We start from the raw sequence: 18,278 nt of genomic DNA on the forward strand, positions 1-18,278 counted from the left end.
GAAGCATTCCAACATTCGCCGCGAGAAAACTATGCCAGGCTGCAAGAGCAGAGCAACCCAGCCGTGCGACTGCATGCGCAGAACCTCGGGGAGCATTGGGTTTGTCCACGCAGGAATGAAGTCGCAGGCGCCCAGCCAGCCATGACTGCTAAGGTATGCCACCTCGAGATTCTGCGCCGTCGTCACGGCACAGCCCCAAGTGTCGTCGATATTGATCGTCATTCCAGGTGCCTCTGCCGCTGCGTGTAGAGCATGATGGGTGCTTTGGTAATACCGCCGACCCGCGACAGCTTGATATTCACTCTTGCGATGCCCGCCTTGTGGGCCTGCACTAGATCGGCCACCGTGAGGATCAGCTCGTCCGCGAGCATCGGGAGCCCGGCGAGCCTCAATACCAATGTCGTCCTGCTTATTACCCCGCCTGCCTGGGAGCCCTCGCCACGAGGGCCAAGGACCCACTCATTATTAGGCGAGCCGGCGGACGGAAACTCCCGCACGAGGGCCGCATGACTAAATTAGATTGCAGGCGTTAAGAGAACTTGCTGTGCTGTAGGTATCTGTGCGAGAAGTAACCAAAGTCTTCTGGCAACATCAACAGCGGGCTGTCCCTACCATGTCCGCCGCCAGATCTCAGCTCTGGCGCCCCGCGGCAGCAGCCATCAGCCGGTCACCCACACCCTGGCAAGAAACACGGCGGCAGGACTGCGGTGCAGATTGCGTTGGCATGGGGAGTTGGTAATGACCGCTCAGTCGCCCGTAAGAGCACTATCGACTGGCAGACTAAGGAGAAGCTCGAGGCAGACTTTGTGCTGGATTCCGAGAACATCGAGGCCATCGGGGCTTTGGATATGAAGGCGAGGTTCGATGACCCCAGCTTGGACTATACATAGGTGGAGACTTTATACCGACCTTGAGGGGATTGAGGGTACCAAGGATGGACGGACCCATTGAAGGAAGTTGGGTACAAGAGTGTGATTTTCAACTGTTGACCGGTATAGGAGAATAGTCTGTGATACATTTTGTTAAAAACGAGGCAATCCAAGTGCAGATTCACAGAGCAATAATGAGGTTGACTGTCTCCCTAGGTATATGTTGTGTTCTAGTCGGGCTTTTACCAGCAGCTCTAGTGGAAGAATAAATGGTTTAGCATGTTACATTCCGTCCATGCACTATTATTCAACATTTTAGACACAGTTGTCGTTGATGCGTACAATCAAAAAAAGGCGATCGTGACATGGACTATGCATGTGGTGACCGGGGTGTATTAAATAGTCCTCGTGTCGAGGGAACAGTGGGTCGAGACGAGTCCTCGCACTGGTCGCTTGGCGGTAATAGGCCCGCGAGCCGCAGCCATTACATCAACTGCGGAATAGTCCTTTTCCGGAAGCTCATTGGTCCAGCGATTAGAGACAATTCAGGATATCTGGCCCTGTAGAATATCACCACGAGCCCGGCTCACAGGCGGTCCTCAACCATCATCGTCCGCGCCTCATCCTTAGGTATTTCCACCACCGTCCCCCGGCAGACGCAGACCATCAATAAATAATCATGGCCACGCGACTCCTAGCGGGCAAGACGGCGGCCATCACGGGCGGCACGACGGGTATCGGCCGCGCCATCACGCTCGAGTACCTCCGGCAGGGCGCCAACGTCGCCGTCAACCACCTGGGGCTCCCCAGGGACGAGCCGCTGCGGCAGAGCCTGCTGGAGGAGGCCAGGCGCATCCGGGCCGAGGCGCCCCGCGACCTGCCCACGGGCGAGATACTGGAGATCGCGGGCGACGTGACGGACCCGGCGACGGGCAGCGCGCTCGTGGCCGAGGCGGCGCGGCGGTGGGGGTCGCTGGACATCTTCATCGCCAACGCGGGCATCTTCAAGGCGTGCAAGTTTCTCGAGTAAGGCGCCCCGAGCAGTTGAAACCCACCCGTTGCCAAGCGTGCACATGCATATATATATATCTAACCCCCCTCGCCAGCATCGACAAGGAGACATTCGACACCTCCCAGCTCGTCAACGTCAACGGGGCCTTCTACGCGTGCCAGGCGGCCGCGCGGCAGATGGTGGCGCAGGGAAAAGGCGGCTCCATCATCGGCATCTCGTCCATCAGCGCGCTGGTCGGCGGCGGGCAGCAGGTCCACTACACGCCGACCAAGGCGGCGCTGCTGTCCATGACGCAGTCGATGGCCATCGCGCTGGCCAAGGACAGGATCAGGGTCAACGCCCTGCTGCCGGGGACGATCCACACGCAGCTGGCGGACCGCGACATGGCCGACCCGGGGAAGCGGCGCTACCTGGAGCAGCGCATCCCGTGGGGCCGCGTCGGGAGGCCCGAGGACCTGGCCGGGCCGGCGGTGTTCCTCGGGTCGGAGAAGCTGAGCGGGTTTGTCACTGGGGCGCAGTTACTTGTGGATGGGGGGATGTACGTGCATCTTCAGTGAGGGGGTGCGTGGTCTGGATGCCTGCTAGGAATGGGATTGGGTGAGGGGGCATGGCCGATTCGATGCGGTCGTTTTGCTCATGCCTCCTTTTTACCGGGGGCAGGCCGGTGAGAGGTAGAGATTCAGGCTGCCAGGACGGATTCGGGGAGGGCCACGACACACCCTATTATCATATCCTCTTTGACTCCGAGGAGGACTCCAAGGTCGCATGTAACGTATCTGTAAAGCCCGCAGAACTTCCAGTCTTGTCGACATGACTGTAGATGCATCAAACTTGCTGCGTTATGAGCACGTGTATTGGTCGAGGGCTGTCCTGGGCACAACAAAGCCCGTCTGTCACCCGCTTGCTCTTGTGGCCACACTGCCTGGACAAGGCTCGATGGACCGCGAAGCTGTCATGGACGTGCACACGGTTGACACAAGTCAGGGGGGCAACTCTACTTCCTAGGATGTGCGATATACCCACAATTTGTTTGCCAGTACTATAAGGGTATAAGACGGCCACAAGATCGTACAGAGGTAGTCAGTGGGCGTGCCACACCGGGCAACTACACGCCTCGACCAAGGACAACACCCGAGACCGAACAACCTTGGGAACAGCCAAAGATGTAGAAAGTCATGGAAACATCATCCCACCATCCATTCATCAAGAACCACCCCACCCACTCACATAACAGCACACCCACCCCCCAACCACCTCGTCTCAAGCGCCCTGATCCGCTCGTTAAGCGCCCACAGCATCCTCATTCAACCGGCGCTCATTAGGAAGCGTCCGCTCCAGCTCGCCCATGCGGCCGCGGTAGTGGCTCCGCACGGCCTCGACGACAGCGCCGCCCTGCTCGGCCGACGAGCGCACCACGCCCTCCACCTCGGCCAGCTCGCGGTGGTGCTCCTCCCTGAGCCGTGGCGCCAGCTCCAGCGCGACCTCGCGGCCCGCCGCCGTCTCGCGCAGCGGGAGGCCGTCGCGTCCCAGCCCACCTCCTCCTGCAGCTGCAGGTAGAACGGCGCCGTGCCGCGCGCCACCGCCGCGGCCACGACCTCGCGCGGGGACCCGGGGCCGTCGAGGCACCCATTGCCAGCAGGAGGGCCCAGATGCGCGCCCTCCTCGGCGCCGGCGCGGTCCCACATGGTCCTGGCGAGGGTCACGTCCGCCAGGTTCGCCTCACCCGTGATGCGGCGGAGCATGTCGAGGCTGCGGGCCGTGTTGGTGCGTCACGCGCGTGTCCGAGATGGGGTGCAGGTAGATGATGCCCGTCAGCTTCGCCTCCTGCCTGTGCGCCGCGGCCAGGTGGTCGGCGATCATCTGCAGGACCTCCGTGTCGGAGAGCCTGGTGTCTGAGAAGCCCGGCGTGTCGACGAGGCGCACCGTCTGGCCGTCTGTCTTGGCCTCGGCGACCTGGATCTCGCGGGTGCCTGGGGGCATGATGGCTTATCAGTATGGCTGTGGGGTGGCCGTCTTGGGTGCTTGGGCTTTTGGGGGGGGGGGGCTTGGGGCTGGCAGGGGACAACCGACAGGATGTGAGGTCGTGTCCGATTTGCAGATCGGTGCGGCCGGTGACCTTTGATATGAACGTGGTCTTGCCAGAGCCCGTCATCATGGGCGAGTGTCAGCTGCGCATCTCTGGTATTTTCTTTTGGTGAGAAGGGGGTCCACTCCATGACTGTGATCAAAGCATCCTTTCTCACGAGTTTCTGGTACATGGACTTGGTGTATTTCGACCCATCGCTAATCATATTACCGCCTCGCTCGCCCTTGGCACTCTGCGGGCCGCCGCAGAAGTCCTCTGTGGACGGCCCTGATAGCTGCTGGATGGCCTGTGCGACGGGATGGTCTGGAGAGCAGGTCTGAGAAGCTTGGGGCTCTTCACTTGACCCGCTGGACTGCCCAGGCAACTGCTGGGCGACGCATCCGAAGGCGAGGTCTTCAGAACAATTCCGCGGGATTTAGAGCTCATCATCTAACCCTGCGAGGCGCTCCGAGCCGGCTGTGTCGCTGGGAGGGAAGCTCTCCTGCTCCTCGAAGAAGGCTGTGTCGCTGGAAAGGAAGCTAATGGGCTCCTCGAGGAACGGATCGCTGAAGTCACTGACACTGACGGTATCATGGTTGTGGATGACGTCGAAGTCGTCGAACCAGTCGCCCGATGGATCTGGGGCGTCGCTCAGTCTTGCCACGGCCGATGAGCGCGGTGATTTTTGGAAAGATGTGAATGTTTGAGGCAGAGCTGTGTGTCATCCTTGGTTTGCGACGGGCATCTGATGTACATATGGGTGGAAGGCTGGCCACTAGACGGCCCAAAAGCTGGTGGCAAGGACGGCGCGTCGTCTAAGAGACTGCATCATTGACGTGGCCACACTTTGCCAGTTCAAAAGTGCCTCAGGCTGCATCATTCCTGCATGATTTTGCTTGGCTGGAGTATCTCAACGGCGTCATGTTTAGCAACAGGAAGAGTAGGCAAGCAGGGAATTTAATTGCTCCTTGTCATTGACAGGCAGGTACCTTCCCAAATGAGGACCAGGCAACCATATTTCGCCAGCTTTTGTTTGAAAAGTACGCAGCCAGACATGGAAATGGCATGTTGCTGTTCTTTGAGTCTCCAAGATAGGCTTGTCAAGTCTTTACACAGTCACGTTTAGAAAATGCTAGCATGCTCATTGAATCCCAAATCTTGTTCACTTACACATGAGCTCTCCATCCATCGTCACAAATGTATGTATCTGGGATCCCAGACCTCGGACACAGAAACATGTTCAAATGTTCGACGAGCCGCCCTTTTGCTGCACGTCAACCAAGATCTTGCAGTGCTGCTGCCCAGGCTTGGACAGGACCTTGATCCCCTTCTCAACCAGGTCCCCCATCTCGATCTTGCCAGTGACCATCGGCGCGGGGTCCATCCTCCCACTGCCCAGCGCCTCAATGACCTCCTCATAGTCCTCGTCCCGGTAGGAGAGGGAGCTCACCAGCGTCGCCTCCTTGTACACGTACATGTTGAGGTCGACCTCGGGCACCGGCGCCGCGCGGACCGCGACGTTGACGATAGTCCCCCGCGGCCGCAGCGCCGCCAGCGCCGTGCCCAGCGTGACCGGGAGCCCGGCGCACTCAAACACAGCGTGCGCGCCGCGCGCCCCGCCCGACAGCTCCATCACAGCGGCCACGACGTCGTCGCCGGCGGGCGAGAGGACCCGCCCCGGCTCCGCCCCGAGCGCAACCAACATCTCGCGCCTCGCGGGCGTGGGCTCGCTGACGACGATCTTGGTCAGCCCCTGCGCGCGGAGGGCGAGGAACACGGCGCACCCGATGGGCCCGCCGCCGAGCACGAGCGCCGTCGAGTCGGGGGTCAGGCCGCGCGCGAGGCGGGTCGCGTGCCACGCGACCGACAGCGGCTCGACGAGCGCCGCGAGCTCGGGCGCCGTGCCGGGGGGCAGGCGGAAGACGGTCTTGGCCTCGACGACGGCGGCCTCGGCGAGCCCGCCGTTGGCGTGGATGCCCCGCCACCCCCACGCCTGGCAGACATTGGTGTGGCCCGCCGCGCAGGCCTCGCAGGTGCCGTCGTAGAGCGAGGGCCGCACCGCCACGAGGTCGCCGACGCGGGCCCGAGTGCCAGCGCCCTCGCCGACCTCCGTCACGACGCCGCCGAACTCGTGGCCGAAGACGACGGGCATCTTCTCGTCCTTTGTCAGCGGGTGGGCAAAGTCGGGCTTTGTGGAGACGGCCTCGTCGTAGTACAGGTGGCTAGGTTGGCCGGGGCTCGGGATTAGCTCATGATGATTTGATAGGTGATATTGAACATGGTCTGGGCTGGCGTAATTACATGTCGCTGCCGCAGATCCCCACAAAGTTTGGCTTGATCTTGACGCAGCCTGGCCGGCACTCTGGCTCGGGGATGTCCTCCAGGCGGATATCCTCAATGCCGTAGTATCGGAGGGCACGCATGATGTCGAGACTGGCTTGTGAGGATGAGTCTGCTTCTGAAATGAGTTTAGTCTGTGAACACGGAGGAGCAGGAAGTCATCGGGAGATGGGCCAAAAGTTACAATGAAACCTGAATCGATGTGGAAGATATAGTTGAGAACGGAGCTTATGAATGAATGCGAGGGCCTCTTCCGAGTCACGTATTCCGAGGTCCTCTACAAAGTAACCAACCAACCGCATGCATGGAGGCTTCGGATCGCTCACCGTGCGGGGTCCGCTTTAGTCCCGCGACTCCATCCTCATTGCGCAGGCCGAGGCTCTTTATTCGGCCAGATTATGGGGCTTATGCGTTGAGGGGTACAGACTCAAGCCAGTATTGCCGGTCTAAGGTTTCTCAATTCCTCGGCAGTGTTGTGTAAATGTGTCAAACAGCCGAAGACCACGTGCAACTTCCAAGGTTGTCTAGTTAATAAAGCACGCGTTAAGAAAATGCTCTGGGCAGTCACACACATAGCTGAGCAGATATGCGAGTAGGGAGGCTCATACTTACACTTCTTGTCGGATCGACACCCGTGGTTGACCAAATTCCCTGGCCAAAGGCTCACACCTTTACTGCCATCGCAGTTGCCCATGACGCAGGTGCCGAATGCATCTTCGTGGCCAACCATTCCCATCAGGTTGACATATTCCGTCCATTCCATCTCATTATTTGACCCCCGTCTGCGAGATGCGTGCGAGGAGGCAAGATGTGGCTGTCTGCTTTCCATGAGGAAGCGTTAGGTATAACGGGCGGTGAGGGGCAACTGGGTGCTCGAGTTTGATCATCAAGCTCTTTCAGGGGGGCTTCTGTTTGAAGACAAAGCAACTCGGCGCTGACTGCTGCTGCAGCTTGGGATCGTGGCATCTTCGCAGGGCCCAACGAGTGCTTTCAAGAGGTGGCTTCTTGAGGTTGGAATGCAACTTGGAAGCACACTTTTTTGTTGGTCCGAGAGAAACTTGCTAGACTCTGGCGATGGATCTTGAACAACCCAAACCAAACCCCTTCTAGCAGTGCAGTGCTGGTACGGTGGACAGTCACTACTGACTTGCTGCCAGCCTACTCCCTTCTTCTTCATCCGGGCTTTCACAACTCAGCTCAGTCAAAAGCTCTTCCAGGCTTCCATTTCCCACCACAAACTCGATCTGTCATTCTACTCCATCGCTCTCCACCCTGCCACACTTCTCTTTGCCTCAAGGACCAGGACTGTGTGGCCCCTGTGCTTTGCCTCCACCAAGATCACCACTCCTATGCCTCATCAAAGTGCAACATGATGGGCTCGTCACATCCTGTACCTCTGCAGGCCCGCTTGCCAGACACCAGCAGCTACCCCACAACTAATCTGCAGGTGGAGATGCTGGCAGTGGTGTATCTGGTCTCAGCCCTTGCATACACCACCTACCTCCTGCGAATGTACACCAGGATCACCTCAAAGCAGCTGGGACTTGGTAAGCACTTCCGAGAAGACTGAGCCAAGTTTACCATCCCTGGTTCCGCCGCTAACCGCTTGCTGATCCACAGACGACTGGGTAATGACTGCTGCCGTGGTACGCTGACATCTGCCTCATCTGAAGTGTACCCTTTCTGACAAGCTGGCAGGGCTTTTCGATTCCGCTCGTCTGCCTCCAATTCTTCTGTACGATCCTCCCTCTCTCGCAACCTGTTCCAAAACTGTCACTCCCCAGACATGGACAGCTGCAAATATGAAACGACCTAACAGCTGCTCTCCAGACTACAAGTACAACTACTTCGGGGTCCCGGAGGCAGAACTGAAGCACAACAACCCCCACTTTGCAGGCCCACCTCTGTTCTTTACAAGGTGGCTGAACCAAGTGCTCTACGCCCCGATCCTCGGCTTGGTGAAGACCTCCACGCTGGTCTTGATGCTGCGGATTGCGGGTCACATGAGGGATTTCAGGCGGTCGATATACGTACGTCAGGAGCACTAACTATGCATTCTCAAACAACAACCTCATGCCAGCCAGGCCCTTCAGGGCCCAACGAGAAGCCCGGACAGGGTTGCTGCGCTTCCCAACTGACCTCCTCATAGGTCATCAACGCCGTCAACCTAGCCCTCACAATCTCCCAGTTCGTCGGCATCATCTTCGACAGGATCCCAGTGGCGGCATACTGGGACTCAAAGCTCCCCACCCAGCACCAAGTCGACACCGCGGCCTTCATGACGGCAACGTCGACCCTGACGGTCCTGACCGACTTCCTGGTGCTCGCCGTCCCGTTCGGCATCTTCGTCCGGTCCCAGCTCCCCAGGGCGACGAGGTGCGGCGTCATCCTGATCTTCATGACCAGCGGCCTGTCAGTACCCCATCTACCTACCACCAGTTCCTCACGCTTTTCCTTTTCGCTCCCCAGGGTGGCGGTCATCGATTATTACTGACAGCCAACCCAACCCCACAGGGTCACAATCATGGGGATAATCCGCCTCTGCGTCCTCGTCGACGCCTACTACGAGCCCCGGGTCGGCGGCTACATGGACTCGTGGGGGCCCTGCCTCAACACGCTCGAGTCGAGCCTCGGCGTCATGACCGGCTGCCTGCCGACGCTGAGCCCGCTGCTGCGCGAGTGGTTCCCGCGCGCCTTCGGCGGCCTCTGGCGCGGCGGCACGGAGCAGAACGGGTTCCCCTCCCAGGGGGCAAGCAGGAACGGGAAGGGGAGGGCGGCGGCTGGTGGCGGCGGTGGTGGTGTCGTCGCGCTGTCGGACTTTAGCCGCCGCCACCACAACCCCCGCTCCGTGAGCGGGTCGACCACCGAGAGCCAGCGGGGGTTGTTCGGGCATTCTGGGATTAGGAGGACGACTGATGTGAGCAGTCCTTCTTCTTTGTTATGGGATTCACACAAACCTGAGGGCGGTGGATGCTGACTGACTGCCTGCAGATCCACATCGCGTACTCCAGCACGTCTCTCACGGACCAGCACCCCGGCAGGGCTGGCAGCGCCGGCGAGGCATCGTCGCCTGCACTCTTGGATCCGGCCATGGTGCACGTGTGGCCTGATCCTCGCTCGTGAAAAAACACAAGCTGTGCCGTCGATTCATAAATCTTGGGGTTGCGAGCCCCTTCGCTACGGGGAGGAAGAAGTTGTTCCAGTGGCAAGGAGTGGGAGAACGGTGAGGGTTTTGGGGTCAAATGGGTGATGTAATTGGTGCCGGGAATAGGAAGTAGATCCTAATGAAAGCACCTTCAAGTCTTTTGGGGGAGGTCATCTGACGGAAGGACAAGACGGACGTTCGCATCCGCAAGCCCTATGTGGAGCACTTTCTTCTGTGCTAATAATCGAATTCGATCACGTAGAAATCATTGACTACGTCGCACTCGAGGATAAAATTCAGTAAATTAGAGCTGCTTCTGCCCACTTCGCTAATGCTCTACAACTTCTCAAATCGCCATCTCCACTCTCCTTCTTTTCCAAGTCTCCACCTGGGCGTGTCTCCTAGCTTTAAGGCGTGTTCTCGTAAGCCTCCGCCAGGAAGCCCAGTAAAGCGAGCCTCATCTGGTTGGACTGAGCAAAAGGGTAGACATCAATCTCGACGTAGTTGTTCACTTGAGGGGGGACAGCTGCCCCGGGCGGCACGGTATGGTCCAGCTCAGGGAAGTAAAAGCAGATCAAGTGGTCGTAGTCAAACATGGCCACGTATCTCGTGCTTTTCTTGATGGCGTATGCCGACGCCTGTTTTATGAGGTGCAACGAGCCCCCTTCGAAGGCCGATATGGGTCGTGGGACCCCCGGGGGAGTGAGGCTTGTCAGAATTGCAGCGAGATCGGCCGCGGCGGTTGCGGCCGCCGGGTTGTAGGGTCTCACGGCCGCGTTGAGCCGAGAACTTGCAATAATAGTTCGCCTCTTGTACTCGAAGACAGCAAAGGGGCGGGGCTCCGGCTGGGCGGCTCTGAGGAATGTCATGTCCGTCCGCACGCCTCTTGTCTTGTTGTCTTCACACTGCGAGCTGAGGGTGCCGTTAAGCATGGAGTGGGTGTTGAGAGCCTGGGATACGGGGTGGATCAGATATAGTGCCGAGGTTCGTACAATATCTGCCTCGTTCCGGTGCTGTATGGGTTGCTCCTTGTTGTATATGCGCTCATTGAGGAATGCAGTCCACAAGGGAACAGTGCTTGCGTTCTGAAGATTGTTTAGAAAGACTTGCCCAACCGCGGACCAGCGATTGGCTTGCGTACGCCGAACCGCAAAATTAGGTGATGTCGTATTCTTGGATTCTGTGCCACCCTCAGAAGCCTTGTGGACGGTACCATTGTAGCGGTAAGTCGGCAGAGGATCGTTGAAAGACTGTAAAAGGGAGCGAGGTGCCAACGCAGCAGCCATACTGAAAGGGACAATTTGGACGGGATAAAAAAGGCTATGAAAACTGTAGAAGACTTGGAGATGATGTTTCTTTCCATGGAGAACTCGGAGCGCGTGTTCTGTTGATATTTGAATCTATAGACAGCCCGAGGGTGAACCTGCTCAATAATCGTACCAGCCAACTTTGCTATTAATATCTTGCTGTTGGTGTCTTGAGACAGGTCGATATTCTGGCCTACACCAGGTCCACCCCACAGCAACTGGGCCGCGGGCGCCGTCGGTTGGCGACATGGCCGCCCCCACACTAGAGTTCCTGTACTGCAGCCTAAAATAAAATAAAGACTGGAACTTGACATGGTACTAAACAGTATATGCATCTAAACCCTAGTGGTTAATTTTCATTCAATCGTTGGCTGACTGCATGCAACGAAACTTACTAAAAAAAAGAAGCCAACACAACGTCTTGCATCACCAGCAAAAGGGACATCTTTTTTGTCCCGTACCTAGGTAACAAACGCCCATCAAAATCTGCATTTGATTTTCTTTAGAAGCCAACTTCAAATTCTCCGACTCTATCTACGCGCATAGTAGCGCTACAGTTTACAAGCATCATCACCATGTCGTACACCGAGAGCTCCCAACCCCAGCCGACCTTTGAAGACATGTTTAGGCCATGGTCGCCCGCGGATGATCCAGACAAGCCGCCGTTCCCATATATCACCGGCTTCACCGCGCAAATTGACCGCCACTCAGCCCCTCCGCCGTTCGGCCAGCCCCATTATGGCCCTGGTCCGAGGCCAGGCCACTCATCGCGGTACCTGCACGACGTTCCTCAAAGCGAGCTGGTCGTCGACCACCCCCCTCTCGACACGCCGCCGCCGCCGCCTGAGACCGCACGGCTGACCGTCCACGCGCCCATGTCCGTGGGCTGCCACCGCGGCGCCCAGGTTGTTGCGTGCTCTGTCACGCCCCACGGGGGAGGCGAGCCGTTCCAGGCGGTCGCAAAGATCTATGATGCCCTGTATTACAGGTTCACCGAGTCGTACGCCGACGCACCCCGTGATGTAGTGCGGGAAGCCGACGGGGACTACAGCCGCGAGGCCGCCGCCTACGAGCATCTCCAGGCTACGGGACAGACTGGCTCCTTTGCCCCCGCCTACTACGGCTCGTGGACACTTAACCTTCCCATCACCAGCAGAGGCAAGGCCTATCTCAGGCCGGTCCGCTTGATCCTGATCGAGCGACTCGATGGGCCCTCTATTAAAGACAGCCTTATATATAACGGATCGGGAAATGCGGACAAGGACGCGTTTCACTATCCGCTTGAGTATAGGCTGGAGATCCTAGCGCTGGCTATGGATGGCTATGTCAGGCAGCAACACTCCGGGATCGACCAGTGGGACTTTGCCGGGCGCAACGTCATCCTCGCCCCAAGGCTACCCTCGAACGAGCCTGCTGTTGTTGTTGCGGGAATGTCTCTGCCACGCGTTGTGCTTATCGACTACAATACGGCCGCTGTGTACCCACTGACCGAGATGGGAAGACCCCCTCTTATGGACTGGCCACGGCCCTGGAATCCAATGACTCACTTCTGGGGCTTGCCTATGAATGACTTTTGGGGGTGGGTCCCTCATGAATGGCATGATAATCAAAAGTTTATCCAGGAGTGGCTCCTGTCAAGGTTCGGCACCGAAGAAAAGCGGAAGCTGTACGCCCCGGTGGAAAGAGAGATGGTCATCATAGACGATGACCTGCCCCTGCATTAGTGATTTTGGGAGAAGCCGCGAATACGTTGATGTCGTTTGTACTAGGTTGTTGGTTGGTTAAGAAAGAGAAGCAGCAGTGGATCACCTGCTCAGATGGACTGGCTGGGTATTCTGAGGTCAAAATAGGTATGGATGCCTTAAAATGCATATGCTGCCATAGTGATGCTAGGCAGGGCTTCAGAAAAGATGGCATGTAGAACATAATACGAGCCAAATTGGCCACACAAAGTCTACTCCCAAACAGGGGCGTCAGTTGGACTGATCGGCTGCTTGAGTTCTTCTACGATCCACTCGAGCACTACAAGACTTACCGTAATTACCTGAATGGGCAATAGAGGACGGTGTGAATTTGCACATTGCCGTGTAGATAGAATGCATCCTTTGATCTAGGTCAGAGATTGAGGAGTGACGCTTCAATTTCGTACAACACTACATTTTCTTTGTGCACAACATGACTTCGAGCATCATTTTCTTCTATGTGCATACTTAGGTAACCGTCACGGCCTTGGTCCGAATCATTCTGGGGCTGTTGTCTCAAGGCTACGATTTCGGGAGGCCACCAGGAAGGCCTAGTGTCCACAACCCTGAAGTGGAGTTTATGTACAGGATGAGGGCCAACATTGAAATCTGAGACACGAGTCGTGCATGTGGCCCCACGAGTATTATTTTCAGCTGTCCCTAATTCAGATGTTGGCGGTCGCGGCCAGGTGGCGTATCTTTCAGCCTTCCTGGGCCCTAGAAAATGCGGCCTCCATAAGCGGCCTGCTTCAACGCGGCCCGGGTGGGACTCTCATTCCACTGCCCATCAGTACACGTTCAAGTACTCATCAAGTACAATTGCTTCACTACTTGCGGCTTCCCCTTATATATTTGATGGTCTGCATGCATTCGGCAACGGCAGTAAGGAGCAGTCTATCAACACATTCTCCTGTTTCCCAAACTATCATAGTGCACATTGTCGATCTTGACATTTCCAGAACAGAATCGTTTTTGACCCAACACAACTATCTCAACTGATCTACAATGGCTCCCAAGCCCGACCCCTCAGTAGTGAAGACACCCTCAACCTCGACTGGGGCCAAGACAACTTCAGCATCCACCGGGACCAAGGCAGCCTCAATGCCGTCCAACACCAAGACACCCTCAGCTCCCTCCGCTGCCAAGGCATCATCCACCACTGCCAATCTTCCCATGAGGAAGGGCAACCCCGGCACCAGCACTACAGCCACCAAACCGCTCGGCTCGGCCGCCCTCAACACAAACGGTGCCGCGCCCGCTCGGCCCGGCTCCTGCAGCGTGTGCAATGGGACCAAAAAGAAGGTGTTCGTCGACTACGAGCCCGTCCTCCCTATGACTCCGGAAGCTGGGTTCCGCTTGGCCCCGAAGAACGTCGTCCTGTTCCCGAAGGCAGCTGCACAGAAAAAGTGACGCCGAGCTCGCAGGGTATCCGGTCACGAGTTGGCGCTGGAGAATAGTTTCTTGCTGAAAGATGGTGCTTGTATAGAGCAGTATGTGTGGGTGGTAAAAGCGCGCATAGATAGCCGGCTGGGTAGCATCCGCATATACCTGGGGGTGCTTGAATCCAGTTTGCAGGTTCAAATCTATGATATGACGAGATCTCATATGTTTTGCATACTGAAAAGTAAAGAACTTTGGTGACCATCCTGTTTCCAATACGCCTAGTTCGTGTGTTAGATTTATTTACTATAGTATACTTAGGTAAGCCACTAGGCAACCGCCCGCCCGGCTAGCCCTACAAACCCTACGAGAATTTTCGCAGCGCCTGCCACGAGACCTCCTATCAACAACATCCACCCACCCTTTCAGACTACAGTACTCCGTACACATCGTCACCATTGCATGCGCTGATCAGTAGGTACAGGTACAATGCACAGTTAAGGGCAGGTGCTGGGGCTGGTGGCATGGTTCCTGCAGGGTACCCCTGCAGAGCCCCTTATCAATAAGCCCCTCTACCTACACCTTCTGCCGAAGGGCTGCGGAGGGGCACTTTTTCCCTTTCTTTTAGGGTTATAAATTTATTCCTTAGTTTTTTAGTTTAATTAAATTAGTCTTTAATTTATTAGTATTTAAGTAAATTATAATTAAAAAAAATAGTTTTTAATTATTTAGTTATATTAAGTAATTAAAATTAAAAAATTAAAACTAAATTAAAAAAAAATTAAAAAATTAAAAAATAAATAGAGTTTTTTTAATAATAAATAAATTTTTTTTTAATTTAATAATTTATAGATTATTATAAGAATTAAATATAGACTTATAATTTATATATTTATTAAAATTATTTATAAGAATTATAAAGTTAATTTATTTAATTATATTATATATATTAATTATTTAATAATTATATATATTTTTAATTTTATAAACAATAAATTAAAAATAATTTATAATTTATTTAAGTTTCTATTTTTCTTTCTTTCTTATTTTTAATTTAATTATTATTATTAATTATTTTATAATTAAATTAATATAAATTTATAAATTATAAAAAAGTATATTAAATATATTTTCTTTATATTTTATTAATAAATTTCTTAAAAATCCATTAAATAGTATAATAATTATATTTTTAAATTATATATAATAATTTTATAAATATATTTAAATTATTATTTTTAAAAATTTAAAACTCTTTAAAATTTTTATATATAAATAAAAATATTTAATAAATAAATATAATATTTAAAGAATAAAATTTATATTTTAAAATTAATAATTTAAATAGAATATTTTAATAAATTAAATTAATATAATATTTTATAAATAAAAAGATTTATTAATATTTTAAATTAAATATAATATAATAATATTTATATATAAAAATTATTTTAAAATTAATAGAAATATTTAAAAATATATAATATATTTTAATACCTAATATTTTAAAAATTTTATTTTAAGTTTAAATTATTTAATTTAAATTCTTAACTATTTAATTTAGACTCTTAAATATTTAATTTAAACCCTTAATTATTTTATTTAAACTTTTAATTATTTAATTTAAAATTTTAATTAAATAGTTTAAGTTTTTAATTATTTAATTTAAGTCTTTATTTTTAAATTTAGTTTTTAATAATATAACTTTAATATTTAATTATTTAATAAAATAATTTAAATATTTATAAAATATAATAATAATATAATTATATATAAAAGTTTATTTAAAATTAAAAATATTTATAAAATATTTTATTATTATTTTTAAAATAATAAATTAATTTTATTATTTTAAAAGAAATTTAAATATAAAATATTTATATATTATAAATATAATATTATAAAATATATTATTATATTCTAATATTATTATATAATATTTTTATTATTATAAAAACTTATATATTTAAATAAATTATTTTTTAAATTTTATTAATAATAAAATTAAATTAATAAACTATTTATTATTAAAAATTTTAATAAATTATTTATAATAAATAAATTTTAATTATTAAAATATTAAATAAAAAGTTTAATTATTTAAATATTCTTTTATATTTATAATTCTTTTCTTTTTAATTTTTCTTATTTTTATTTTTATATAAACTTTTATTATTTCTATTATTATATAAAACCTTTATTTTATTAAAAGATTTATTTATTTATTTTAAATAAATATATTTTTTTAATTTTTTCTATTATAAAGTTTTTAATATTATTTTTAAAAATAATTTATAATTTATTTTAAAAATAAATATAATAATATTAATTATATATTACTTTTTTAAAAATATATATTTATATTTTTAAAATAATTTATTTATTTAAATTTTTTATTTATTAAAAATATAAATTAATAAATTTTAATATTTTATATTTAATAAAATATTTTATATTAATAAAAATAAAATTATATATAAATATTACTTTATAAATTTTATTTATATATAATTATATTTATATTAAATTATAATTAATTAAAATAATAAAAGTTATTTTTAAATTAATTTTTATAATAAAAATATATTTAATTATATTTTTTAGAAGTAATTTAATTATATAATTAATATATAAAATAGATCTTTTAATTTTATTTAAAAAATTAAATTTTTTATTTAATTTTTAATTAATTAATTTTTATAAATATTTTTATAAATATAAGAATAGTGGGCTGTAGTGGATTAGCTACTATAAGTAGAATTAGTGGGTTTGTGCTTATATATAGACTAGCTAGCTTAGTTAGTAGGTTTAGCTAACCTAACTAGGCGCTTTACTATCTAACTAGGTAAACCTTTAACTAATATAAATATATACTACTTTAATTACTTTTTATATATAAGTTAAGTTAATCAATACTAATTAGTTGCCTATTAGCTTTAAATAGTTAGGTAAGGATAGTTAATTACTTTAAAAGTAACTATACTAATATTATAAAGGTGATTAGTATTAATTTTAGTCTATTAATTAAAATTATAGTGATTATAATAACGATAATAGTGATAGTTAGCGTTAATTCCAATTTATTAGTTTGGAGCTATTAGAGGTATTATATATATCTATTACGTTTTAAGAAGAAGTTAGTAATTTTTAAAGACTTAGGATTTAGCTTCTTTTTTTATTAATAACCCCCTTTTTAGCTGTAAGTAATGCCTTAAGTTAGGTGCGATAATTTTTAAAGACTTAGGATTTATAACCTTTTTTTAATTATAATAAATAAGTAGGACCTTTTTATTAGGTAAGTCTTATAACTTTTATAATAACCCTCTTACTTTTTTATAATATATAAGAAGAAATGTAAGATTATAGATGCTTATAGTAACTTTTTTTAGTTAGGTAAATTCCTTTTATAATTAATAATTTAAGCCTATTTAATAAACCTTTAAACTAGTGATTAGTAGCCTACTAGTTTATTAAGCACTCTTGTTAACCTTTTAAGTACTCTTTAAGAGACCCTTAAGTATAAATAATAGCCTTATAGGCTAAGTAATTAACTATATAGATAAGGTGATAATATATTTATTATATAAGAACTATGCTTAGTACGCCTAATTAACTAAGTAACTAACTAAGCGACTAATTAAATGAACGACTAAATAACCCCTATCTAAACAACTGACTATAATTAACCCCCTATCCAAGCAACCATGCAGATAGTAATTCGTGCTTAAAGCAAGCCCTACTTTTTAATAGCTACTAGCTAGCTACTAGTTAAATGGTTTAATTAACTATATAAGTAAAAGAGAAGAAAAGAAGACCGCTAAAAGGACTAACTAGACTAATTAATAATTATAAATTAACTAATAATTAGTTATAGTTAGTAAATAACTAGTAATAGCTTAATAAGTAATTAGTAATTTAAATTTAATTTTACTTATTAAAGTAATTTAAATTTAAATGATTTAAGTAATTTGTAAAATGTTGATTTAAAGTGTTTTAAACTACTTAAATTAAGTAAATTATAATTATATATTTAGTAGTAATTTTAAGTAATTAGAGTGATTTAATTAGAAACTACTTTATTAGTAAATAAAGCTTTTTAATTAGCTAGAAGGAAGATTTTAAAAGACTAAAAAGGTATTAATATAGGAATAGTGGGCTGTAATAAATTAGCTATTATAAGTAGGATTAATGGGTTTATACCTATGTACGGACTAGTTAGCTTAGTTAGTAGATCTAGCTAACCTAATTAGGCGCTTTACCACCTAGCTAGGTAGATCTCTAACTAATATAAATATATACCACTTTAACTACTTCTTATATGTAAGGTAAGCCAACCGGCTAATTTACTGCAAGCAGGATTAGTGGGTCCGTGCCTACGCACGGACTAGCTAGCTTAGTCAGCAGGTTTGGCCAACCCA

The 18,278-nt window shown here is 48.3% G+C and overlaps 6 protein-coding genes across 6 annotated transcripts; 3 read left to right on the forward strand and 3 right to left on the reverse strand.

Annotated features, from left to right (window-relative positions):
• The first annotated feature begins 1,441 nt into the window (after positions 1-1,441).
• On the forward strand, positions 1,442-2,695 carry KVR01_002216 (uncharacterized protein). The gene is made up of 2 exons (XM_044781813.1): positions 1,442-1,895; positions 1,976-2,695. Exons 1-2 carry the CDS (start codon positions 1,549-1,551, stop codon positions 2,436-2,438), a joined length of 810 nt encoding a protein of 269 aa, XP_044647231.1. The 5' UTR covers positions 1,442-1,548; the 3' UTR covers positions 2,439-2,695.
• A 467-nt stretch (positions 2,696-3,162) lies between these two features.
• On the reverse strand, positions 3,163-4,033 carry KVR01_002154 (uncharacterized protein; the record flags this gene model as incomplete). The annotated part of the gene is made up of 4 exons (XM_044793592.1): positions 3,163-3,381; positions 3,417-3,599; positions 3,655-3,851; positions 3,952-4,033. The coding sequence occupies 4 exons, from the start codon at positions 4,031-4,033 to the stop codon at positions 3,163-3,165; spliced, it is 681 nt and encodes a 226-aa protein (XP_044647169.1).
• Positions 4,034-5,186: 1,153 nt separating this feature from the next.
• On the reverse strand, positions 5,187-6,488 carry KVR01_003328 (uncharacterized protein; the record flags this gene model as incomplete). Its single annotated transcript, XM_044782712.1, has 2 exons — positions 6,248-6,488; positions 5,187-6,168 (listed from the first exon to the last, which is right to left on the reverse strand). Exons 1-2 carry the CDS (start codon positions 6,367-6,369, stop codon positions 5,187-5,189), a joined length of 1,104 nt encoding a protein of 367 aa, XP_044648343.1. The 5' UTR covers positions 6,370-6,488.
• A 1,170-nt stretch (positions 6,489-7,658) lies between these two features.
• KVR01_002826 (uncharacterized protein) lies at positions 7,659-9,409 on the forward strand (the record flags this gene model as incomplete). The annotated part of the gene is made up of 5 exons (XM_044788725.1): positions 7,659-7,833; positions 8,117-8,316; positions 8,436-8,698; positions 8,801-9,134; positions 9,278-9,409. The coding sequence occupies 5 exons, from the start codon at positions 7,659-7,661 to the stop codon at positions 9,407-9,409; spliced, it is 1,104 nt and encodes a 367-aa protein (XP_044647841.1).
• A 429-nt stretch (positions 9,410-9,838) lies between these two features.
• KVR01_002679 (uncharacterized protein) lies at positions 9,839-10,954 on the reverse strand (the record flags this gene model as incomplete). Its single annotated transcript, XM_044789011.1, has 1 exon — positions 9,839-10,954. Exon 1 carries the CDS (start codon positions 10,715-10,717, stop codon positions 9,839-9,841), a length of 879 nt encoding a protein of 292 aa, XP_044647694.1. The 5' UTR covers positions 10,718-10,954.
• A 201-nt stretch (positions 10,955-11,155) lies between these two features.
• Positions 11,156-12,816, forward strand: KVR01_003624 (uncharacterized protein). The gene has a single exon (XM_044792704.1). The coding sequence runs from the start codon at positions 11,314-11,316 to the stop codon at positions 12,460-12,462; it is 1,149 nt and encodes a 382-aa protein (XP_044648639.1). The 5' UTR covers positions 11,156-11,313; the 3' UTR covers positions 12,463-12,816.
• Positions 12,817-18,278: the final 5,462 nt, after the last annotated feature.

The sequence above is a fragment of the Diaporthe batatas genome, assembly GCF_019321695.1.
Source record: "Diaporthe batatas strain CRI 302-4 chromosome Unknown Contig00003, whole genome shotgun sequence".
NCBI lineage: Eukaryota > Fungi > Ascomycota > Sordariomycetes > Diaporthales > Diaporthaceae > Diaporthe > Diaporthe batatas.